The sequence below is a fragment of the Carassius carassius genome, chromosome 9 (genome assembly GCF_963082965.1).
Source record: "Carassius carassius chromosome 9, fCarCar2.1, whole genome shotgun sequence".
In the NCBI taxonomy this organism is placed as follows: domain Eukaryota; kingdom Metazoa; phylum Chordata; class Actinopteri; order Cypriniformes; family Cyprinidae; genus Carassius; species Carassius carassius.
Genome location: NC_081763.1, coordinates 17,361,140 through 17,387,492, shown reverse-complemented (window position 1 = coordinate 17,387,492; position 26,353 = coordinate 17,361,140). Strand labels below are relative to the sequence as shown.

The following is a 26,353-nucleotide window of genomic DNA, read 5'->3' as shown; positions in this document are numbered from 1 at the left end:
CTTTCTTTTAATATCTGCATCCATGTTTGCATAAATGTCATTATTTAAGAGCAGATGACTTTAGGTTGTTATTCGGATGCTCGAGGTGGTCAGCAGGTCTCACTGGTGAAAGTAATTCTGACCTAGACATCTGTGTCTATACTGATGTCTGCAGTAGACCTGTTTTTTTTCTGTTTTTCAGGTGGACCGGCAGGATGGGGGAAGGGCCTTCAGCTGCTATTACACCTGTGCAGCAGATGCTTGCGTCTGGCACCGGGGCTGTACTAACATCTCTTTTTGGTGAGGAAAAAAATCAGCACCATCATTTCTCTATTCAGTATTAATTCTAAAAATTTTGTGATATCTTTCCTGCATTTGTGTGATTTTAGCATACTGTTCTTTTTTTGTGTGGGGGGGGGGGGGACAAATAATGTGATTCTTTTTAATGCACACACACTACCCTTCAAGTATGGGGTTAATCAGTTGTTTTCATCAAAGATGGATTTAAATTTAAATGTTTTCTTGAGTTGTTTTAAATTGTATTAATATTTCACAATATTATTGTTTTTAATATTGTTTTATTTGGTAAGCTTAAGTGATGACTTTCAAAAACATAAAAAAATACTTACTGACCTCAAACTTTGGTATGATACTGAATGTCAGGAATATAATTATGTGATCATAAAGTAACTGAGTTTAATTTGACATTGGAAAATGTGTCTCTTTCTCTCTCTCTTCAGTCACACCACTGGATGTAGTGAAGATCAGACTTCAAGCCCAGCAAACTTCCCTCTATCAAGGTAAAGTAGGCTTGTGACGCTGAGGACATTTTCCCACTGGTTAATTGATGTGTGACAAGACCGGTAATACTGGTATCACCGTGGGGGTGGGGGCGTTCCCTCTTTTCATTTCCGGATTAACGGCAGTAGTGTTGTCACGGTACCAAAATTTCAGTATTCGGTACCGATACCAGTGAAAATCCATGGTTCTCGGTACCAATTTCGGTACCAAAGCAAAACTAATTAAAAAAACATAACTTTTTAACACTAAAAATAAAACCAATGCCATTCTTTATACTTATTTACAATTGTGTTTAAAGTTTTTCTACAAGTTATATAATTATGAAAAACAGTAAACAAGTTCACCCAAATTTAATTTGTCTTTTAATTTATGAAATTTAAACACATTTTACTTTTGGTAAATAAAGGGGATTTGCTATTAAAATCAAAACATGGAAGAAATATTGTGATTTATTTCAACAGTAGTAGCAGTATCACATACATTTTACTAAATAATAGTAATATTTCTAGCACAATGCCTTTATGTAAAAATTAACTTTTAGGCCTAATGAATGCATATTTGTCATTTTTACTGAACTTAAGACTGGTGGTGATGCTTAAGATATTTTTGGTCATTGAGGGTTTCTGTAAAAAAAAATAGTAATAGATCATATTAATTATTATTAAAAGATAATACTACTAATAATTCTACTATCATACCAATGTATATACAATGCACTATGAATTGATGAGCTGCTGGGTTCATGAATATTAATCACGTTGTCTGCGTTCGGTCAAAATGATTTGCTGAAATCAAAACAGCGCGGTAAGAGATCAGCGCCAGCCAAGGAAATTGCCATTTGCGCTTTAGCTCCGCCCACTACCGGAGAAACCGGTATGTCTTCTGCTTGTTCGAAAATGAATATGAATAATTCTAAATGAACTCCATTATTTTGACAGGAGAAGACAACAAAGAATAGTTTACATATGGCATGTCGATTCAGCGTGGTAAGACTATCGCTCTCTCTCTCTTTGCATGTGTGAGAAACAGCGCTATCAGTAAAGCGACGGTGAGTCGTGCGCCTTCACAAAGAGTTTACAGAGCATCAAATACAGGTGCGCTGTGCGTCCATTGAGATGAACTGAAAAGTTCAGATCGCTTGATGGAGAGAGAACTCTGAAGCTCAGATGCTGAAATTAATGCAAGCGTCATGCGCTTCAGTCTATGTAGTAAACAAACCCGCACATCTCTGCCATTCATTAATTAACACAGAGACGTGCAGAACATGGATTCATATTTCAAACAAATTTTGCGGCTTAACGTTTACAGATACTGGTCCATATGGAGATTTGATTTGATTAATTTATGCTAACTTTGACAAATTCCATGACTGTCCATATTAAAATGTAAGTTTCATTGCCAAACAGGTGCTTTTGCATTTAGTTTTAAAACGAAATGATCCTGCATGTTCTTGTCTGTCTTACCTCACTCTTCTCCTCACTGGAGAAATGATCAAAACGAGGTTGGGGCTCGGTGCTGCGGTGGGCAAGTGACGTAACCAGTGTTGTGGCTTAACACCGGTATCACCGTCAGCACCATCTATCGCCACAAGCCTATGGTACAGATATTCAATTCTTCAGATTTCACAGACAGAATGACAGATGATTGAACAGTGAACATCTTGCATTTATCCTAGACATGATACAAGTCTCACCAGTTCAACATCCTTGTTTTTTTTCCTGCTCCCATTAAGTTTTTAGCTGAAATATGTCTCTTGAAGGTAAAATGAAGATTTTTTTTTTTTGTGCTAATAACATCACCAGAATAGTTTCTTAAAAACACCCTTGTTTTCCAGTGCTTCCACTAAACGTATCGCACTAGTTGTGTCTTGAGTTGCTCAATATCCAAGCAAAGCAAAGTTTTGATGGCACTACAGTGTTTAAATGTTTTTGGGACATTGACGTACACCTTTGAATAATTTGACCTATTTTAGCTGTAATACCAGCAAGAATGAAGATATACTGTCATTCAGATTCTTAAGATGTTTTTAATGTATTTGAAAGAAGTCTCAACAAGGCTGTATTTATTTGATACATTTTTTTTTTACGAAACAGTAATATTGTGAAATATTTGTATAGTTTAGTGTATCGGTTTATATATATATATATATATATATATATATATATATATATTATTATTATTATTATTATTATTATTATTATTTTATTTTTTTCTCTGATGGCAAAGCTTAATTTGTCAGGCTTTAGAGCCACATGATCCTTCAGAAATCATTCTAATATGCTGCTTTGGTGCTGAAATAACATTGATTATCATATTATAAATTTTGAAAAGAGTTTAATATTTAAGTGGAAATCATATTTATTTTTTAAGGATTCTTTGGTGAATAAAAAACTTAATTTTTCAAATAGATTTTCAAACAGAAATCTTTCAGAACATTATGTCTTTACTGTCACTTTTGGTCAATTTAACGCGTCCTTTATGGATAAGCAGTTTAATTTCTCATTTTCTTCATCTCAAATAACCATTTGTTTATTTTTTAATGAAGTGTACTGACCCCAAGCATTTGAATGGTAGTTTATATCTAATAACCTGCTGTAAGCTTTTGATTACACACATAGCAAATGCAAAATGTAGCACGAGACCTATGAGCTCTCTCTCTCTCTCTCTCTCTCTCTCTCTCTCTCGTAGCCCTAGCACCAGAGTCAAGGCCCTGGGCTGCGGTCATCCGCCCTTCAAAATGTGAGTATGTGAACTGCATGAACTGTCATCTGAGCTCATAGTCCCCATCCAAAACCGAGATGTTCGCTTCATTAACACTCACTAACTACCACTCAAAGTATTACAAACACATTCTGCAAAACAACTAAGTCACATAGTGTGGACAACATCTTGGCTCATGTCTCTGAAGGGCTAAACACAAGGTCACATTTCAAACAGACATGACAAATGTGCACTAAACACCACAAGTTGAAAAAATGCTTTCAGTAAATGCATTTCAGAGGTCTGCTCTGCTGTATATAAATATTTATTCAGCATGTTTATAGCAGACAACCATTGAAAGAGCTCATTGGGACAAACTAAAATCCATGCCAGGTAGACCTACCTTGAACCTGTCTTGTGTACTATCCAGAAATAGTAAGAAGACTGCTTGTTTATGCCAAAGCTGGATTCACAGCACGGTCAATGCCATGGTCACTAATATTTATAGAAGCTCTTATCTAAGACCTCCTAGAAGTCCTAATCACTAAATCCTTTTAAATTATTGGAAAAACCCCGATGTCAAAGCATCACATGGTTGCTATACTGTTGGTGTGTAAAAACAACAATCCAAGATTATTAAGGGTGCAATTTGTTTCTTTTTCCTTTTGCTTTTTGAAACCATATTGTGGTAGTGTTGCAAGCTAACAGAAGTAGTGATGGATCTTTTTCTTTCTGTATTGTGACATGTAGGGCGGTGACTATTCATTGCCTGTTCATCGGTTTTTGATTAGATGGAGGCAGATCTGAATGCAAGCTTTCTGTGTAAGAAAGGGACAGGGCTTACAAGAGGACTACATGATCTGAGAAAACTAGCCCTAACCCACCAAAGAGAAAACTGGTGCTTCTCTGGAAGATTATATAACAATTTGTGTTTAAAAAGGCACTTATGCATGGATGAATTGTTCACAGATCAATATCAAATCAGATCAATAAAATGCATTAAGAACATATATGAATTTGTCATTTTATGCTGACTTTAACCCACACAATTTGTATAGGGTACAACTTTAACCTATTCTATTATAATCAATTGCAAGGTTTAAAAAAAAAAAAGTGTTTTGAAATCGAAAATAAAAGTTCACAAAGAAATTGTCTTTTTTTTCACAATTGATCACTGCAGTCAATTACGTAATTTGAGTGCTTGTTGGCATTGATAAAAAAATGTGAAAAAACAATACATATTAGAATAGTGCTACTGCATTTTGTCTGTCTTTTTAGGGAAATGCTTCCTCTATTGTAACGGGCTGATGGACCACATCTATGTGTGTCAGAATATGTCAAGCTGCTCCAGCTGGTATAAAACCTCTACCCACTTCAGCGGGACCGTGGTGAGAAATCATTCGCATCTTTTCAAACTGTGAATCCAAGTTTTTGTAATCACACAAACTGATTATAAACTCACTTTTTGTTTGTCAGGATGCATTTGTAAAGATTACTCGTAATGAGGGGCTCAGGTCTCTGTGGAGCGGACTTCCTCCCACACTGTAAGTCCAGCATCATAATGCCAGTGTACAATTACATAAAAAAACTGTGCTGTCATAACAGGTGCTAACAGATCTAGTCTAGTCCTTTTATGTGTGTGTCTGTTAAGAAGTGTGCACTGTAACTCTCGACTTTGATTCTGCACTCAAGTGCAGCGTTTTTCTGAAAGTAATGACTTTTAGATCATTAAGTTATTTGATAGATTCAAAGATCACTCACTGATTGAAGGATTCGATAGACTGATTCAGACAGATGACTCAAGTGTATTGAAGCGATCTATCGCATATGGGTCATTATATGTAAATAAGAAAACAGTAGCCATGCTGTTTACTGTCCAAGCAAATGACCCTTTGTCTTTGTAAATGTATAAATAACATGTTAATGATTGAACGTCTGGATCAAGTTCACTGTAATCTTTTTTTTGGGGTCAGATCACTTGAGCGCATGGCCTGACAAAACGGCAAATGGGAATAAATGGGAATCTTTGAAAAGACACACATTTGTAATTGGTGCAAAATCAAAAGTTATTTTCAATTCACCCTTGTGTTTGAAGGGTGATGGCGGTTCCTGCCACAGTCATATATTTCACCTGTTATGACCAGCTGCGAGACTTCCTGCGTTACAGCATGGGCTATCAGGGGGACTATATCCCCCTCATAGCGGGAGGGTTAGCAAGATGTGAGTATTAACTTATACGTCCTGTCTCATCCAAGCATCTTTTACAAAACTGCTGCATTGTACTTTGTATTATGAAGATCTTATAATAATATTACGTGTCCCTAAACATAACTCTGAAAAACAACAGAATACATGGATACTATATTGGTTATTGGCGGAAAGTAGAGGTGTTTAATTTAATGTATCACTCAGTTTTGGATATTAATTGGGTTCTCGTTTCTCCTGATTTGACATGTACATTTGCTGCCATCTAACACTCATTTGAAGACATATTATATATTATATTAACATTTTTAGCTAGTACATAAATACACAAACATTTGGGGTTGGAAAGATATCTTAATATTTTTGAAAGAAATCTCTAATGATCACTGAAGCTGCATTTATTTGAACAAAAAATCATTAAAGCAGTAATTAATTATGTAAAATTATTATATTTTAAAACATTTCACTTTTGCATTTTGATTGCTTTCATTGTCCTCATTTGTAAGTCACTTTAATTTATTCATGTGATGACAAATTTTTTGCAGTCATTTCTCCAGTCTTCAGTGTCACATGATCCTTCAGAAATCATTCTAATATACTATGGCTGGGTATCGATTCAGATTGATTTCGATTCACAAGCTCTAAAATTGATTCGATCTCGATTCGATTCTCGATTCGATTTTCTATACTCGATTCTCGATTCAACTCAATGAATATAGATTTAATACAAATACTATATTTATAAAAAAGAACAGTGAACATAAGTTTACAAGTGGGTAATTAATAAAAATAAATTAAGAGCCACAAAACTGTATATTAAACTCTTTTATTTTAGGTCCACTTGGGTACATTAAAACAGAACCCATTTCTATTTTTCAAATTCATACTATTATGTTAAATAAATACAATACAAATTGATTGCAAGATGAAAAATGTATGCTGAAAAAAGTCAGAACAGTCGCATTCCTTGATCAAACAGGATCAAGTTATTTTATTTTTTAGATAAGACAGCATTTCACCTCTGCATTACAAATCACGCAAATAGATTTGTTCTTGTCCACAACACTATCGTGGTCGTCTTGCTTGCGAAATCTAAAATGCTTCCATACCTCTGACTTTTTATGTGAAGGTGGCATCAACGCCGACAAAGCACCTGAAACGCCATTTTAAACACAGAATGAATGAATGACAGGTTCGCCTCTCACTCCTTGGTAACATCGCGCAAGGCAAATAAGAGGGTGTCATCTAGTGGATAGGACTAGTAATTAGATTAATGTTAATCTTACGTTCAATGTTTGCAGAAATAAATATGGAAAAAAATCGATTCGTGGCTTTTGAGAATCGATTTTGAATCGACCACATTTTAAAAAACGATTAATCGAAAAATCTATTTTTTTTACCCAGCCCTATAATATACTGACATGTTTAAAATAGTTGTGCTGCTTCGTTTTTTGGAAACAATTGAATACTGAATAGAAAGGTGAAAAGAACATAATTTATCATTCTTTTTTTATATTATTAATGTCTTTACTGTCACTTTTGATCAAAAAGTATTCAGAATGAATTTCTTTCAAGAAAAATCTTACTGACCCTTAACTTTCGAACGGTTGTGTATACACTGTTTATTGTAATCTTTTGCAAATCTCAAAATGAAAATATTTTTTTCTTACTGTACATACATTATAATACTGTGATGCCTAAATTCACTTCTAGTATTTGGAAAGATTGATTTAAATGTTATTTTAAATGCATTTAGACAAAAAATGCTAAATGTTAATATCAGTGCATCCATACTTTTGTTGTACTTTTCCCAGTGTACTGTTCGATTGTTTCTGCTGTGGTGTGATCTCTGTTGTCAAGTTATTGAAGTCTCTCTGTGCTGCTCAGTGGGAGCGGTGTCTGTGATCAGCCCTCTGGAGTTAGTTCGGACTAAGATGCAGTCCCGCAAGCTACCGTACAGCGAGCTGATGGTGTGTATCCGCTCGGCTGTGGCTCAGGACGGCTGGTTATCTCTTTGGAGAGGCTGGGGACCCACTGTTCTTCGGGACGTGCCCTTTTCCGGTCAGTGACCCGTACACACTCTGGCGGCGTGATGGTGAACTGATGTTCCCCAGATGCAATGTTTGACTGTTTTTGTGTTTTCTTTCCCCTCAGCCTTGTACTGGTTTAACTATGAGCTAGTGAAGGCACAGCTGTGTGAGCAGTACAGGGCACCACAGACCTCATTCAGCATCAGTTTTACAGCAGGGGCCATCTCAGGAGCAGTGAGTAGCCTATACTCTCAAAAGCCAAATATGACTGATGACTTTTACTTTAAGTGATGCATTAAAAGAAGGAATTTGATGGCTTTAAATTAATATAGAGGAGTTTATGAATGATTACATAACGCTATGGTTAGAAAAAACAGTATGAACAAACAGAGCGTGATACCTTATCTGGCCTGACTGATTATCAAAAAGGCCATTGTGCATGAGAACAAATGCTGGGTCAGCTTCTATCCCAGATGAATGTAGGACATGAGTAGAATTGAGCCGATATCTTACTAATGGTCAAGTTGCTTTCTGGATATTCTTACTACATAACATTACTGCGTTATTAAAATGTATTGGTTTTGCAGTGAAAATAGAATTAATTTGTGAATATAAAACAACTGAATAATTAAGTGTATAATTAATTATATATAGAATGTTTAAGGACAGTTTTTGTTTGTTTTATAGGACATTATGCATGTATTTACTTAAAAAAAAAAGTATTAATAAAAAAAAAGAATGTCTTTTAATACCATCCTGGGTTATCAGAAATATATATAAAAAAAATATATATTTTTTTTTGACAGATTGCTGCAATTCTGACCCTGCCATTTGATGTGGTGAAAACACGCAAGCAAATCCAGTTAGGAGAAATGGAGGCTCTTGGAGGTACAGCAGCTTCTGTAGTTTCACCTGTTAACACGTCAGAAAGAGTGGAGTAATACAACCTGCATGTTGAGTGACATATGATGTCATTAGGTGACGGCTCACTGTTAAAAACAATTCGGAGCTGATCACTTAAGCTAGATTTAATTACATTTATCAGGCATCAAATTTCATGACATTTTGACCTTTGGCAGGAGTCTCTGTGAAGAAACCATCCTCCACATGGAACATGATGAGGAATATCTGGATTGACATGGGATATAGGGGTTTGTTTGCAGGTAAGCTCTAATATCTAGTTATAGTGACGTCAGAGTAGTTATGTAACTTCAGCTTGCCAAACTAGAGATTGACATCAGTTAAAAGAGGCCTGTTTGTTATGGCCAGGATTAGGGCTGCACGATACATTTAAATAAAATCTATATATATATTGTGATATATTTGACAATATTGTGATTGTCAAATCGCACAGACTGCTATTTCAGTAAACATATGCACTACTGGTTTCAGAGTGAAGTGCGGCATTTATACTCATGCAATTCATGTTCAGCAGTGCCTTCTGGAGCTGGCCGCATATATTTTTGTTTGTTCATTTTCAAATGGTTAGCCATCAAGCTTATAATTTGGACAGAAATACAAATTAAAACGTAACTAGTATTGTAAATGTACAGTAAAGTGTAGTGGTATGTTTTTATGCACTCCCCAAATAATCACCATAGTCATTCTTGAATTATTCTTTCCAAATATAACTACTACCGTCATCTGGTGAAAATTCCTGTACCTTTACATATCACAATATAGCACAGAAAATCTTAATATTGTGATGTCAGTTTTTCTTATATCATGCAGTCTTAGTCTGGATTAATAAACGCAATAGTTTATTGTCATATAATAATATAGTTTATGGTAATCTTTTGAACATATAATATATTGCATGCATAGAACGTTGTTTTAAGATTTGTGTAGGACCAAGCTGGATCTGAAATGACAGACTACAGCTTTTTTATTGTTTAAACAGTCAGGAGTAATGTTGTATACATTCAGGTAACAGCTTTGCCTTTTTCAGGTTTTCTTCCAAGAGTGATCAAAGTTGCTCCCGCCTGTGCTGTCATGATCAGCACTTATGAGTTCGGGAAGACTTTCTTTCAGGAGCGTAATCTGAATCAGGCCAGATGTGGACTTTGAGATGAGCGGGAGGACCAGAGGTTTGTCCAGGATGAAGAGGAAGCTGAGAGAGACTCCTTGCCAACACCGAGGACTTTAGCAAAGCTTTGAGTTAGCTCTCTGAAAAAAAAAGAAACTAGAATTGTTGGGTGAGGTGTCCACTGTCTGGCACAAGGAATAAAAGCTGTGAGACGTAAACCACTACTTTGCATCTGAGATGAAAGACTTCCGTTATGATGCATCAATAAATGCACAGTTTCCCCACAAACCCTGTGATGCCTTAATGAACAGTACCAAAGCATGCTGGCAGAAACACTACCTCCCCATAATGCCCCACTCAGTGAAATGGCTGCCGGTTGACCGTGACATCCAGGTTGTAGTATCTGCAGTGCATGACTTGAGTCCCTTTTATTAAAGACACAGTGCTGCCCTCTGCTGTTCATGTTGAAGAAACCTCAGAATGGATAAACTGCTCAAAACTGAGCTTTACTGTCTTCATTTTCAGCAAGTAACAAAAAAAAGATTAGTTTTATTTTATTCAATTGTGTTCTTTTTTGCAAATAGTTGATTCACCTAAAGTATACGACTTGTCATTTGTGTGGCCACTGAACTTAGGAAAAGCCATTTTTATTTTAAGTTTTGTGCCTTGAGAATGTAATGCCCCTGATTGTTCTAGTCAAGTCTTGTCCTGTTAGCTACACATGTTCACTGCATTTAGTTCAGATATGAACTGCTGTAAAACTTAATGCTGACTTGAAATTATTAGACAGTTCTCAGATTTTATTAAATATAAGACATTTAAAAAAGATCTTCATCTTAGAAGTTTAATTTTAAGACCGCTTAATGTACATCACCACATTATACAGAAATAAGTTGCAAACTTTTTTGTTTGATTGATTGTTTGTAATTATTTGTAATATTACATGCTATGATTTATTTGTTTATATATATTTTATAACACTTGAAAGTAAGGAACATTTAAATAAATATTATATAAACATCAGCATGCATATATCTTATTCTTGGTTTGGTGGGTTACATTTTATAACTTATTTTAACTTGCATATTATTTACTGATTCGATTCTGTGTTCAGCTGTGTCATTCATTATCAATAATTATAATAATAAGAAAAATGTTAATAGAAAAGAGACATTAAGATTAAAATGACTTCTAGTTAACTTACACATCTTAGATTTACAGAAGTATTTTACACATGTACCTGACATTAATCTTGAAACAGTGGAAGATTTCATATTTAATGTCTTCAGCTACATGTGGAGTACAATCATTAGTGCACGTGTTAATGCACAGATCCAATCTTCTGACCATATCCGATTTTTTGGCCCGTCTGTTTACCTTCAATTTAGACATGATTGGTATCCGGCGATAGCTGTTTTTGCATAATTCTCGACCAAAATGATTGTGAGTGATCCTTGGGTTTTGAATTGCCGTGCTATTAAAATTATTTATATAATTCACGTCGAGTGTCTATTTGTTTTGTAGCTCAAAATCTTACTGAACGGATAAATGACGGGAAATTTTTATTTGGTATGCTATTTTATACAGCTTGTTAGAGGTAGAATACTTTAGTGAAGTAAAGTAGGGCCAAGATTATATTTGTTAGATTAATTCAAATGAATTAACGAGATAGAGAAAAAGAAAGAGTACGAGATCGAATGGAGGGCGACGCCACTACAGGATCATAACGTACGTGTGACGTGTGCAATGACGCGCATACTGCTTTAAAACGAAGCGCCGCCTTTCAGTCGCTCTCTTTCAATCGGTCTGGGGACAAAATGGTGAGTGGTCGACTCTCTTTCACAATCCAATCTAAATCAGAGTCATCCATATGATTTTAGACGTATCGTAATCTGTATGTTAGGCATAGATGGTAAACAAGTGTTTTGCTGTGGTTATGGAGTGTAACCGCCGCGCCTGAGTATTTAACGCATGGCGTGGGAGAAAATGGCAACGTTCTGCTCGGCTTTGAAATCTTAACACACACAAACGATTTAAATACACTTTAGAAAACACAAAGATCGAAATAAGATATTATATCCATCATGGCTGTAAACTGTGCTTTTTGTTTTCGTGTTTAGTAGCGCTGTGAACGATATCTGCTTGCACGTATTTTTACGGCCTATCAAGTGAAGCGTAGGAAGGTAAACTTTATACTAGAATTGAACGCTAGAAAAAGGGCCAATGTTAGTAGTTTTTATGCTGTCCGATATGTTTTCCCATGTGGCGACCCGTTTAACGGTAAATTAACTGTAGTTATTTTTGGTCAAAGTTACTGATAAAACTAACTTACTCGTGCAAGAAAAGTAACGTTAGGCGATTTAAGTAATAGAATAACTTAACCGCTTAACCTTTTTTTGGTACTTTTTTTGTTTATTCGTGTTGTTTTTTTTTGTTAGGAGTTGCAATTTGAATATTTTTTGTTGTTGGTTACAAAGCTGTGGGTTAATGTGAAGTTATCAAGTTTTTACATTACACCATTAATATTACATTGTTACAAAAGATAAGTAGATTAATAATCTGAAACTGTGTGTGTAGTCTCACCGTAAATTTTCGGCCCCACGCCACGGCTCTCTGGGCTTCCTGCCCCGCAAGAGGTGCAAACGCCATCGTGGCAAGGTGAAGAGTTTCCCTAAAGATGATCCCAGCAAGCCCGTTCACCTGACTGCTTTCCTTGGCTACAAGGCTGGCATGACCCACATTGTCCGTGAGGTTGACAGACCTGGCTCAAGTAAGTTAAAGTTTTAAGCGTTCTGATTTTGTTGCATGTAGAAATTATAAATCTATAAGTTTAGTGTCTGTCAGTGATGATATTCTCGACGGGCGGACATATTTGGGCCTTTAGCCCTTGCTGAATGTCGAGTTCTGAGTGCAGTTTCATAAGTTCCTGGTCCTAAACCTGCATTCTGGTTTTTATTCTAACTTGTGCTGCTTGTGCTTAACAGAGGTCAACAAAAAGGAGGTGGTTGAGGCTGTGACCGTTGTGGAGACTCCTCCCATGATTGTGGTGGGTGTTGTTGGTTATGTCATGACTCCTCGTGGCCTGCGCTCTTTCAAGACCATTTTTGCTGAGCACATTAGTGATGAGTGCAAGCGTCGCTTCTATAAGAACTGGTAAGGCCTGGTTTTGATGACTTGTGATTGGTTGCATGTTTAGTCTGGAGCTGATAGTTGCTGGCCAGATTGAACTCCTTTTTCTCTGAGCCAGTCTAACGTGTCGGTGTGGTGCAGCTCCGCTCAGGTGCCTAGTGCCCTGATGAGCTCCGGGCTCCTCTGGCTGGTGGAAAGGGCTCCTTAGAAACCATGCCATGAGCCGAAATTACCTTGTGCTGTTGACGCCTCCCCTTTCCCGTGAGGATGGGCAAGCAGCCATGCCCAGTCTCTTTCCACTGGCCCGCTGGGCTATGAAGGAACTGTGCAAACCTTTCTTTGTGCCCCTGTCTACCAATTTAAGGTACAAATCCAAGAAGAAGGCTTTTACCAAGTACTGCAAGAGGTGGCAAGATGAAGAGGGCAAGAAGCAGCTGGAGAAAGACTTTGCCTCCATGAAGAAGTACTGCCAGATCATTCGCATCATTGCCCACACACAGGTGAGCTTACAAGCTGCATCTCACAGAAGTGTGGGCTTCGGTGACGACTTTGTGTTGAAAAGGCTGGGAGATTATGGATGTCTCTTTCAGAATGTCACTTTATTTGTCTTAGCCGTTAATGAAGCAAGTCCATTCCACGTGTTCTGATGGAAAATTATATGAATGTAAGTGACTTGATTTCAAGTCAACTCAGACTTTGCTTTTAATTTTGGGTCCTGTGAAGAAATTATATTTTTTTTACAGTCCTCTATAAATTTTCTCTGGCTTTACTTTCAGAAACTTTCACAATTACAAATTTATCAAAAAAAGGCTTCTGTAACTTGTCTTATTTCAGTAAAATTCATTGAGACGTTGACAATCTAATAAATACTTTACACTTGCGCTGTCTGGTCATGTAGTGTACAAACAAACTTGTATACAGTATGGTTTATGGATAAATATTGGTTTTATGGCTTGCATATTTCTAATGTATACTTTCTTGGGGCTTTTTTTTTTTAAATAGCTTTACTAACTGTCAACTTTCTGTAGATGCGCCTGCTGCCCCTCAGACAGAAGAAGTCTCACTTGATGGAGATTCAGCTGAATGGAGGCTCTATTGCTGATAAGGTTGACTGGGCAAGAGAGAAGCTTGAGCAGGCAATTCCCATCGTTAACGTCTTTGGTCAGGATGAGATGATTGACGTTATTGGTGTTACCAAGGGTCATGGGTACAAGGGTAAGTGGATGGCTTTTTGTTCAACCCGTCTTTTCTTATGAATCTTGACAAGCATTGTGCACATAATGATGAAAGACATGGATTAATCGCGTCAGGCATGGCGCCCGAAACGCATGAGGAAATTTCCCATGCTGCCTTCCTTCTGACAGCACACTTGCCATATTTTAGTCTAATGTGCTTCTAAGACCACTTTTTGATCAAAAACTTTTTTTCTGTAGGTGTGACAAGCCGTTGGCACACAAAGAAGCTGCCCCGTAAGACCCATCGTGGTCTGCGTAAGGTGGCCTGTATTGGAGCCTGGCACCCTGCTCGTGTAGCTTTCTCTGTGGCTCGTGCTGGTCAGAAGGGCTACCACCACCGCACTGAGATCAACAAGAAGGTGAGGCCTCTGAATTATACTTAAGCTTTCCTGGAAGACTGGTTTTAAGCGTTTCTTTCCTCCTGGAGTCTTGTTTCTCATAATGTTTTGCTTTTTAGATCTACAAGATTGGTGCTGGCTATCACACAAAGGATGGAAAAGTAGTTATGAACAATGCCTCTACTGAATACGATCTGTCCAACAAGAGCATCAACCCCCTGGTGAGTGTGCAGATGCCTACCTTATGTGATTTTTCAGTGACTTCAGGTTGTGTAGTCTTTAAGGTTTTTAATGGACTTGTTGTTTTTTTTTTTTTTTTTTTTCTCCACATTAGGGTGGCTTTGTGCACTATGGTCAAGTGACTAATGACTTCATCATGCTGAAAGGCTGTGTGGTCGGAACCAGGAAGAGGGTTTTGACTCTGCGCAAATCTCTTCTGGTCCAGACCAGTCGCCGTGCCCAGGAGAAGATCGACCTAAAATTCATCGACACTACCTCCAAATTCGGTCATGGACGTTTCCAGACCATCGAGGAAAAGAAAAGCTTCATGGTAAGTGCACTGCTGCTTTGGTGGGTTCTGCCTCCTTGGCTGCGATCCTCCGCAGTGCACTGTTCGTAACCCGTTTCAGCCTGTCGATCTGAGATTTGGGTTCCATTCCAGTGCAAGATCAAAAAAACAGTGAGGCAGGGGAGTGGTGCCTCTCTTGTGCTTTCTCCCTGTTCACTCTCTGATGACATCACTTTTTTTTTTTTTGTGTGCGCGTGTAGTCCGTTAAATTTGTTAGTAACCTATCTTTTCTTTCAACAGGGGCCCCTCAAGAAAGACCGCCTTGCCAAGGAGACTTCATAATTTTACTCTGCCACTGCTCTGTTTGGGGTTGTCATGCAGTACTGTGTTGTGGTTTAATAAAATCAACAAAATGAACTCAATGCAGTCTTTTTTTATTTTATTTTTTTTCCTCTGCATTTCAGAATAGAAGACTGTTCACAATCTCAATGTGTACATTAACTGAAACCAAATTATACAATTAAGTCACCCTAATCTTGGATGTATAGATTCAACCCAAATGGCTTTTGTCAAGAAATGTGGTCTGTGTGCATGACCGCTGTGGAAAGGTTGCTTCAGGAAAGCAATGCTGCAGGAATTGGATCAATGACAGTCTCCTAGATCCCCCTGACTAAGTGAAAATCCTGGCTTTCAGGTGTTTGGTTGATTAATGAAACCTGTATACACTAGTCAACATTTGAAGTGGATCCACACCTTTCATCAGTTCTAAAACAAATGTTTCTTTCACAATTCATGCATATCATGGAGGTGTTATTAGTCAATGTTGTCATTAATGAAATGTCATCCTTATTTATTTATTTTTTGATAGTCATCAGAGACATGATTGTCATTTGGTACCAACTGCCCTGTCAGCACAAGTGTCTGTAATTGAGAACTACACTTTTAAGACTCGGAAAGCTTCACTTGAGGTCAGAAAGTATAGAAAATAGATTTAGTGGGACTGCAGGATTCTGACCTGTTGTAATATGGCAAGATTTTGTGTTTATGGATGACTGTGTCAGCCAATACCAAGGAAGGTTGGTGATCAAGGAGGGCATCTTAAGGATGGAGTGGCCAGCCCGGTCACCTGACTTGAACCCCATTGAACACATTTGGGAGCAGCTACAGTCAAGAGTGCAAGCACGCCAGGTCCCTCAAGAAACCCATGTTGATTTGCAAACCCCAATTCATCCCTCAACAGAATATCCAAAACCTAATTTCAAGCACGCACATGGGATGCCAGTCTGATTAAAGTCAGAGGTGGTAACACTGATTACTGACTTGTCTCCGTGCATAATGTTGTATCTTGTTTATGGCTTGTTTGTTAAACCATGCAATTCATATTAGTTTTACAGTACAAACTCAAGATTTCTGATCTGCTGTAATGTGCAATAACATTGTTTTGTTGAACTGAAAAAGCCTTATCTGTTCTGGGTTCTTCAAGCTCTGGCAATTGACACAAAGTCAGTACAGTACAGTACAGTATCCAGTGCATCACCACATCACCTGGAGGCACTCCAAAGGGAATACACTGCTGCACTGCAGGCAGTAAAGTTTAAGAGGCACTTCTAGTCCATTGTGCCTTCAGGTGAATCACAAAAGTACTGAACAACCAACAGTCTTTTGATGCACACTTGTCTTCACGAATGTGACGACACTTCACACCTTGTGACAAACAATCATGTCTGGGCACCATCAAAAGTGATGAGGCATGAAATTCCATTGATGACAACATTGATTAATAGCAGACTTGCTATTAATTAATTTTGAACAATACCCTTTCTTGTCTTAGGACAACTTTGGTTAACTTTTTCTATAAAACTTCAAATGATTATTACTGTATACCTTAGGTACTGTACATTCACAAGGCTCTTCTAGAGACTTCTAGGGCAAAAGTACATTTCAGAACATTAAAGTCCACCGTAATCTCAAAACGCTTATATGTGCTACTGTTTATTCCACAATTCTCAAATAATATTCTGTTAAATTACTTTATATCTCAAATAGCTCTATTTAGCTCACAATCTGGAGGCAGCTTCATTGTAATGAGGGATGATAGGACTAACAAGGGCAGTGTCAGGAATTCTACCCATTTTCCCTGTTCATGTTCATCCGTCCAACCGCAACACCCCACAGCACTCATGACCAGATGTCCATACCCAAGAAACAGCTGGCTCCACCACTCCCTCTGGCCTCCCGGCCCATCCCACCATTACATCAGAGTTGGACGAGGACCACTGAGGACTTTCATTGCACTCTGCCTGATCTCTTCATGTGTAAATTTTGCTGTAGCAATCTCAAGCAACAATGGTTAAAGCTTCCCAATGCCTCTAGGTTCTGTCTTTGAGTGCCGAGCATCCCTCTGAGCATCGGGGGCATCAAGTTCTGATTGAGGCTTTTGTTTATGATAGTCTGATGGGAACTCACCTAATTAAGATTCTTTGTCCTTACTGACTCATTGCAAAACTGCTTCCCCCATCATTTCACATCGTAAGAACCATTGAAGCTCTTCACACTGTTTAGGCCTTTCTTCCTCCTCGCACTGTAGATAATCCTGCACTCTTGGCAAGAATCCCTTCACCCCTCACCCACCATCCTTCTGGCAATATTCATGAGGATTTATCAAGGATGGTGCCTTAAAAAAAAATTGCAGTGGTGATTGGTCAAAGGGTGCTTCTCAAATGGAAAACTACATTCTAGTGAGATTGCGTCATTCCTAGACCAATAATTCTGAGGCTCAAAGGAATTAAACAGTGTAGTACGTCCACTGGGTACATCATAAAAGTTCCTTCCCCCACAGTCAATGCACAAAAATACAACTCAGTCAAATATATGAAACAACTGTGCATCAATTCAGTGAAAAGGAAAATAGAATTGGTCACGTAGATTCAATAAATTTTAATAATAATTGTGTGTATATATATATACAAAAATAAAAAGGAATCTGCACACCAAACAAATGCAGAGTTCAGGGTCCTTTGAACAAAAATGTATTACTGAAGATTTACATACTTTTATAATGAAATTGGACATTCATTGCCAACTCATTTCCCGCCAAATCTTTTTTCATGAATTGGAATGTGTGTAAAGAATCGTGAGTGATAGGAGGACACAAATTATACACTTGATGCATCCTTCAAAATACTTTGATCAAAGGACAAGAAAACATGGTTGCTTTCCAAGGAAAGGCAGCTGAGGTATGTAGTCTTATTAGATTAGCAAAGATGGTAATTTTTTGTACTTGTGTCATGACAATTTGGATCCCCCCTTGCCATTGGGTTTGCATTACGAGCGATCCCATTGGTTCAAAGAAGAACCTTTTAATAGGTGCAATGTTTAGTCCCTGATTACAATTAAGGTAGATTAACCAGAGATGCTACAGAGATGGAATCTGGGAAACATATTCCAATGGCAAACAAAGTATATGTTCCTGTGATTCAGTGGTAGAGCACAAAAAGGTTGTTGGTTCAATCCCCAGGGAACACACATAATGGTAAAAAAAATAGAGAAGTATAGTCTGAATGAACTGTAAGTTACTTTGGATAAAAGTGTCTAAATGCATAAATGTGTTAGCATCAGATGTCATGCCCATGGACTGTTGGAAAAATGTCGGATTCACATTTTCCACAAAAGTGCAAACAATTCAGGAGTGTTAAAGTCGTCATCAGATTGTTGAATTCTATATAGGATTTCCGGGAGATGTGCATTAAACAATTTTAATAGAGATTTTAATTAATTAACACAGTAGATTGTTAATCCTGTGTAGAGATAGAAATAATTGTTCCTGATATTTGGTATATACATTTTCTTATTGAGATTTCTGTGCTTGTCATTTTTTTCATAATGCTTTTAAAAAAGTTGTGATATTGTGTTTAGCATGAATAAAGTATGGTGAATATAGGCTTTTTCAAGGCCTAATACATATGTCCCAGATTATAAAGTGACCTGTCCCAGATCCCAGGCAGAATTTATATATTTATTAAATGTTTTATTTTATTTATTTATTTATTTTTTGCACAAAATCACTAATAGGTGTGGCATGTGTCAACTGGGTATATTATAAATTTTTTCTTCTGGTGATTAGAAAACATCTTAGGGATTTCAGAAAAGTCTAATGTCTAATCTAATGTGTTAGATAGATACTGAAATAAATCGCAAAAGTCAAAATTGCAAACAGTGTCCCAGATTACCCGAATTTACCCTACATGTATTTACAACAATCTTTAATGCAATTACATGATATTTCAGTTTTTAAAAGAACAATGTAACATTGTTCAATTATAAAAATGGAGTGTGCAGGAAAAGAGAGATTGGAAGGGATTAGAGGGCCGAAGCGGTATGTCATTGTGGCTGAAGGGCGAGTCTGTGTTGGTCTCCTCTCTGTGCTGTGCACTTACATAAAGATCTCTGGCAGGGCATAGCTATTCCCCACACTGTCCTATCTTCTGCTCTCCACCCCTCGTCCATGCTTTCTAAACATGCTACAGTCAGTTAACACACTCACTGATACCATTGCTTCTACAGTGTATGATTCATGCTTAAACATAGGTTATATCTTGGTAATTTTTTTTTTTTTTTTTTTTTTTTTTTTTACATATTATAATATATTTAACAAATGTTAGTCATTGGCTATGTTGTTTTAGGAGGATAATATAATGCCCAAATGCACTTGTCACCTAGTAGCATCATAAAGTGCACAGATGTTTTGTAAAGGACAAGAGCATATGTGCAGAAACAAGCTCTGGACATTTTATGAATTAATAATAATAATAGTAATAATAAAATATTATATTTATGTATTTCTTTATTATTTGTTTGTATTTATAACTCTTATTTGTCTACTATTTTTGTTCATTATTATGTTGTAAATAAATAGAAATATGGAGGAAAAACTAAAATGTAAAGAAAACTGCAATACTATTAAAATAAATGTTTTTATAGTCTAAGGCAGACATTTCTATGTTTATTTATTTATATATTTTTGCATATCCTTTTTAGACTGCATTAAAACACCACAGTATGAACAATAATAAAAAAACTTATGTTGCCATTTATGATTGCAGAAAATAATACACATGCATTGTTTTTTTTTTTGTTTGTTTTTTTGAAGAGAGACAGGGTAGAGACAGCGGACAGTCCTTAGAATCTGCCTGACTGCATCCCTCTGATGCACAAGTGCTGCACTGTGGAATCAGTATTCTGAGCTGGTTCCTATGGACACAGCATTCTAAAAGCCAGCAACAGCATCACCAGACAGACTCCTAAGCCGAAGACAGGCCTATCCCGCGCTTTCTCAACTAACCACTAGAGGGCGAGTGGCGGTGCAGTACATGCCACCGTCTGTCTGCACGTGGAAAGGGGCGCAGGGAAATGGTTGGTCATCGCGCTGAGCAGTGGGTGATACAGCTAATAATTAGCCACGGGCTGGTCAATCTTTGACATTTTTTGTGAGTGAGAGAGCAGAATTTCTTGGTCTTGTGTCCATAATTTACATTCATTACATTGTTAAAGTCTTTTATTACATTAGCCAGTTCAGTTGTCATTCGCAGAGTTTCTTTGCTTCATGGTTTGCGGGGTCATTCTTCAGTTTGGGTGGCAAATGAGAGGCAGAATTTATTTTATTTGTTTTTTTTTCTCTAATAAAATATATTGCTATGCATTTCAAATTACTTTAATGTGATATATCAATTAAAAAAAAAAAAAAAAAGATTTTTAAATGATTTCAATCAAACACTGGTGACACAGCCACTTATGTCTATGTCATTTTGAAGTAACACCACAGACGTAATTATAACACCACAGACTTTATATTGCAAGTTACCATAGGCTCTGTGGTGTTAACAGAAAAGACAGTAACACCAAAGACAAATCCAGCCTAAATCCAGACTTTTCTAAAATGGAGGCTGCCATCATGATGTTTTCAAGATCAGGGGACATTTTGGAAATATTAAGTATGTATTTATCAATTTTCTGATATAAAATATGTAAAAATATGCAAGTTATTAACATAACACCACAGACACTAATCAAGTATGACACCTGAAATTGCCAGAAATTAAGGTTATTAAAGTTAATTAACTTTAAGAAAATTAATAAGACAGAATGTACTCCCCATGCACCCCTCAGATCAACCAGCACCTGCAGTGACCTTTGCACACTGGAAGTAGTCTAAATAGATTTCCCCCTTTTCTTAAAAGGGCAAAATCCATTGTGGTAACACCACAGAAATGAATTTGGGGGACACAACTTTTTTGTTAAATATAACAAAATATGTATTTTTTTTTAATTGAACGTTAAATAAAATCTATATTCACATTATAACCACTATATTTGTGTTATCCATGATACCACTCTAAGGTATGGTGGGAACATGCATATTTTGTTACAAATGCAATCTCCCAAACTTAATTAAATATGTATTTTAAAACTAAAAGTTAACTATTAATAGTGCACAAATTGTGTTGAATATAGACATGTAAACTTTTTATTATTTATTGGTATTTAAAGTTTATTTCAACTGTAGTAAAGTAGAGGGACACCACTTGTCACCGCAATTGAAGAATGACCCTTCATCCAAATGCTTTGCATTAGTCTGCAAGTGCTTTCAGTTTAATTTAAAGTTAAGCAAAAGCTCTTGATAAAGCAGTAAACGATAAAAGGGCGGGTATTTTGTATTATACTACCGGGCCGTTGAAAACCTGAATCTGATCGGCTGACAAATGTTCCATTGCATTATTAGAAAATTAATGCACAGCTAATTCCAAGTAATTTTAAGCACTATTTTATATTAATGAATGTGCTGCTTCTGATGTTTGAGATGGAGCTGCACACACACAGAAACATTAAAGAGCACAGAAACATGTTGACAACGCTGCAACATCTTTAACAGCTTTAACTTGTCAATGCTGTCAAATGACCATGGTATAAGCAGCGCGGAGGGAACCGTGCATTAAAATTACAGGCCTTACACACACACACACACACACACACACACACACACACACACACACACACACACACACACACACACACACACAGCCTATATATATATATATATATATATATATATATAATCACCAATACTTAAAAAAAGCTTCAGTTACAGTTCAAGGCAGTATACCACTCTTTTTTTTCTTTTTCAGACTTCAAGTCTTATTTTATTCTAAATTTTGCCTGACCCGGGTGAACTCAGCTGAGCTCAGATCCCAGGTGAGCATCACAAGCTTGAGATACCCCCAAAAAACAGACACAACACAGCTCTGTGTCGCATCTCATCCCCGCCTACTGTTTGAAAGGATGGTAGAGATACACAGAATTTTATGCTTACTGGACAGTTGGCTATGTGGCCTGGGCTTATATAAGTGTGGTCAGGGGCTGGAGACACAAAGGCAGCAGCTGTGGGATCGGGCCTTTAGTATTCCCAGCCAGAAGGGGACAGCATGTTTCTCAGGTCTCTGAGAAACCAACCACACACACAGTCTCTCTCTCTCTCTCTCTCTCTCTCTCTCTCGTGCTCTCTCTCGTGCTCTCTCTCCACTCTGATCAAACAGCACTGCAGAGAGACACACAAGGCATGTTTGATCACCACAACAGGAGAGAGAGGAAGAGGGAGAGAGAAAGGAAACAGATACGAGTAGAGAGACACACAGACTGATGGGGAATAAGAATGGAGAGAGAGAAGAGACAGAGCAAGGTGTCAAATGGAGAGGTAGGAAAGAGAAGGCTGGAGATGGGTAGACAGACACTGACAGGTACACAGCAAGGGGCTAATACCTTACATCATGTCTCACAGCAAGATGGAGATATTGACACTTGGGTAAGAGAAAGAGAGAGATGGATCCAAAACAGATCTGATGCTAAAGCAATATTTGAAGATTTAATCCTCATTTATACTGACAGTGATTTTATTGCTGGAGGTCACCAAGTCACTGTTGTTTCTTGCTGGAGGGCTGTATAACTGGCCATAGCTTTTGATAACCACAAATGAAGTTTGAGCGACGAATGGAGCTCAAATGTAGTTCAGGCAGAACACGGCATGATTGAAGCATCAGCTGACGCTCAGCTGATCATAACTCCTCCCACTACAATTAATGAGCTATATAAGACCATCCGTACTCACGCTTGCCAGTCTGTCGCACAGACACGCACTAGTCAGCCTTGAGTTCTGTCGCACAGACACACACTTACCCTCCTCCAAACCCAACTACTCCTATGCAGATACATGTTCTCTAACTGCTAGCCCACGGAGATATATCATCTATCCAGCTCATGTTGCTCAGATTGTTCAATATTTAAACAGTACAGATTTACTCTACTGGTATATAACTGTGCATATAAAAATATCTGGAAATTGTTTAGGCTTCGGGGGGGTTCAAACCTCAGTGAGGTTTTGCCTGCGGATAGCTCAGAATCTGAACCCTTCATAGCCAAGCCTTCCACCAAACATAAGGTCATGACCTCTACAATATTCTGACATTAACAAGTGGTCCTGACTGAAAGGAAATTTACTGCTCTTAAATTTTTTTTTTTCTCTGCTAGATATTAACTTTTTGCAGAAAAAACTGTATATAAATTGCAGCAGTGAATAATGCATCATATGATGGAATAGTTGAACAGTTATCATTTTATAAATAAAAATAAAACTTTCTGACATGGTTTCTATATGTTGTCACAATTCCCAGTCGCCAGTCCACAGAGCTGTAAGTGTTTTGAGTAAATGTAATTAATTACTGTACGTGAGTATCTTATTGGATAATATCAAAGATATTAGCCACTTTTACTCTCCTCTCGTTGTTTTAATTAGCATCTGTACTCTTTACTCCACTACATTTGTAATGAGTGTTGATATTACACATACCATTTTGCATGGCACCTAGCTTTTTCTGCAGCAGTTTATTTCAGTTACAAAAGTGATTCATGTGATATCACCGACTGCAGGGCACTGAAGTACAATATCTTGCCCTTATTCAACCAAACTTGTCAACAAGGCTACTTTACAAGAATGCAAGTTCTGAAACCAGTGCAGGAAAACTTTGACTTTCACTATTCTCCTGTATTCTTCTCCTGTTATTTTTTTGTAAAAGTTCAGTAAAAAATCAAGCAATAAATAAATAACATTGTTTTATTTATCTGTTATACTGAAGAGTGATTGATTTACTCACAAATCAACTATTTCTTTTTTTCACTGGCATACTTAAGTATACTTAAGATACTCTAAGACTTTTACTCAAGTTGGTTTGAAATTGGTGACTTGTAACTTGTAATGGAGTAATTTTTACTGTAAGATATCTGTACTCAAGTAAGGTTTGCAGGTACACTTTACACCTCTGCCAGTCCATTCACAGCCCTATCTTTTTTTTTGTCCATTCACTATCCGTCACCAGCCCAGTCCACTGGAAACTACATTTCCCAGCATCCCTTCTGGTCAACACCTGCCATAGATGATCTCTTCAAACCCTGTATAAGGGCAGTTACTCTCCACTTCTACCTTGAGTGGTCTCGTCTCTCCACATGTGAGGACTTACCCGGCCACTTCCTTGGATACTTAATCCAAGTTCACACTACACGACTTTAAACGTTGGCAGATCACTGTGCTGTTCAGACTACATGACTTGCTGTGTGTCTTGAAGTTGTAATGGTGTTCACATTGTGTGACATTATGTAAACGATCTGCAACAGGGGATCACACACTACACGAGCTGACAACAACTATGGCACCCAATGACTCTACATGGTCCCCAAACCATGTTTTGTCACAAAAACACGCACAAGAAGTTGAAAGTGAATGACTAAAAAGAACAAATGAAAAATTAAATGAAATGAAAATGAACGTCAGGAAGAAATTAGTGCTGCAAGCTGTATGTGTGATGATCTGCTCTAAAGTCACATTGCTGCTGCTGATCTTCTTCCACTGATCTCAAACCATGCATTACTCTCTCATCATTGGCTGTAGCTTGTTGAGACACCTGACACCATGTGATGTTGTTTCAGCCGACTGGTCCAGATATTTAGCATGCTAGATATTTGTTTGCCGTCTGCTCTGTGTCTGCGACCCTCTTTGATGCGTCGTTGAGTAGTTCACACATAAAGATTGCTGAGAGCTGATCACCCGCTGATGTTTATTTTTTATTTTTCACAGCCCAACCTGTCGGCGAGCTCATTGACTTGCAAATCGGGCTTAAATCCTGTAGTGTCCAGTCTTCACTAAGATATTAATCCAGTGGTTCTCAAACTTATTGACTCCAAAGCCCCTAACTGTCACCAACAATATTCGACGGCCTCATGACTGTGGTTGTTCAATTAAATTCTGCTGCATCCTTGGATATTTCTTATTCCCCTATTGTATTGCCATTGCATAGTTTGTGAGGCAGCGGCTCATTTAGAGGAAACTAGAAATCTTGATCTCAGGGACAAAGAGACTATTACCTGGTGATTGATTTGTCTGTTTAAATCTGTTGATTTTTTTCCCCCTTTCTCCACAATATTGTAATGAGGAGAGAGGGAGCTGGGGGGTAGAATTTGATTTGTCGGATGAGAAGGATGGGAAAGTTGATGCGAGAGACGTCGGACTGTGGTGAAGGAGAAAAAGGACAGAGCGAGTGATGAATGTGTAATGGAGAGGAGGACAGATGTAGAAGAGAGCGAGAGGAAAAGAAAGAAGCAAGAGCGAAAGATGGGGGGAGGGGTGTAGCATGCAAGTAGATGATTCACAGAGGGAGGGAAAAACGAGAGATTGTGCAGGGGAGGCAAATTAAGGACAAGCATTTTGGCCCAACAAGACGGAGGGAGATGGATGAGGGAATACATGAAGTGGGAGAATGAGGGAAGCATTTTAATTCAGAGAACTGAAAAAGGCATAAAACACTGCTTAAGTGTGGTTGTAATTTCTTACTCTCTCATACTCACAAAATGGCTGTTGCTTATAGACGGCGAGTCAAGATTTCAAAATATTTTAAGAAAGCATGAATCCAATATGCATAGCAGCAAAAACTGCTCAGCCAGAGAAAATTAATTTCTCATAGGAAAGTTTGTTGTTCTAGATTGACATCCTCTTATTGAGCATGAATTTATGCTTATATGAACTAATTCCCAAAGAAAGACTCAACCCCTAAATGCTCTCTGAAGCAATTCTGCCCTACGCATAAATCCGGACCTGTTACATGCAGGTCTTCAGGAAAGAAAGTGATGCTTTTAGTATGCTAGTTGTAGAAGAACACTTGAGTAGGTCACATGTTTTATTACAAACCTGTGTTCTGTTTCTCTGGAACATGGCACACTTTCCCACCACATCCTTTTTTTCCCTCCATTTTTTTGGGTTTGCTCCATCAGAGCAGAGCAAAACATGCCGAGTCACTCACACTCAT

The 26,353-nt window shown here is 37.6% G+C and overlaps 2 protein-coding genes and 2 non-coding genes across 5 annotated transcripts; all 4 read left to right on the top strand.

The window, feature by feature from the left end:
* The first annotated feature begins 97 nt into the window (after positions 1-97).
* On the top strand, positions 98-10,585 carry LOC132149106 (probable mitochondrial glutathione transporter SLC25A39). 2 transcript variants are annotated; one of them, XM_059558049.1, is made up of 11 exons: positions 98-279; positions 720-779; positions 3,469-3,519; positions 4,759-4,868; positions 4,957-5,024; positions 5,576-5,700; positions 7,573-7,746; positions 7,840-7,949; positions 8,522-8,603; positions 8,798-8,878; positions 9,664-10,585. In XM_059558049.1, exons 1-11 carry the CDS (start codon positions 195-197, stop codon positions 9,780-9,782), a joined length of 1,065 nt encoding a protein of 354 aa, XP_059414032.1. In that variant the 5' UTR covers positions 98-194; the 3' UTR covers positions 9,783-10,585. The 2 variants fall into 2 exon arrangements, with proteins under 2 accessions (XP_059414032.1, XP_059414031.1); XM_059558048.1 differs by having other exon boundaries at positions 103-279; positions 8,795-8,878.
* Positions 10,586-11,418: 833 nt separating this feature from the next.
* LOC132149105 (large ribosomal subunit protein uL3) lies at positions 11,419-15,355 on the top strand. Its single transcript, XM_059558047.1, has 9 exons — positions 11,419-11,561; positions 12,319-12,511; positions 12,726-12,894; positions 13,235-13,370; positions 13,899-14,085; positions 14,304-14,464; positions 14,563-14,664; positions 14,778-14,993; positions 15,252-15,355. The coding sequence occupies exons 1-9, from the start codon at positions 11,559-11,561 to the stop codon at positions 15,291-15,293; spliced, it is 1,209 nt and encodes a 402-aa protein (XP_059414030.1). The 5' UTR covers positions 11,419-11,558; the 3' UTR covers positions 15,294-15,355.
* On the top strand, positions 14,141-14,238 carry LOC132150857 (small nucleolar RNA U83B). The gene has a single exon (XR_009436034.1). It is a non-coding gene; the product is annotated as a small nucleolar RNA U83B (small nucleolar RNA).
* Positions 15,048-15,183, top strand: LOC132150854 (small nucleolar RNA SNORA54). Its single transcript, XR_009436031.1, has one exon. It is a non-coding gene; the product is annotated as a small nucleolar RNA SNORA54 (small nucleolar RNA).
* Positions 15,356-26,353: the final 10,998 nt, after the last annotated feature.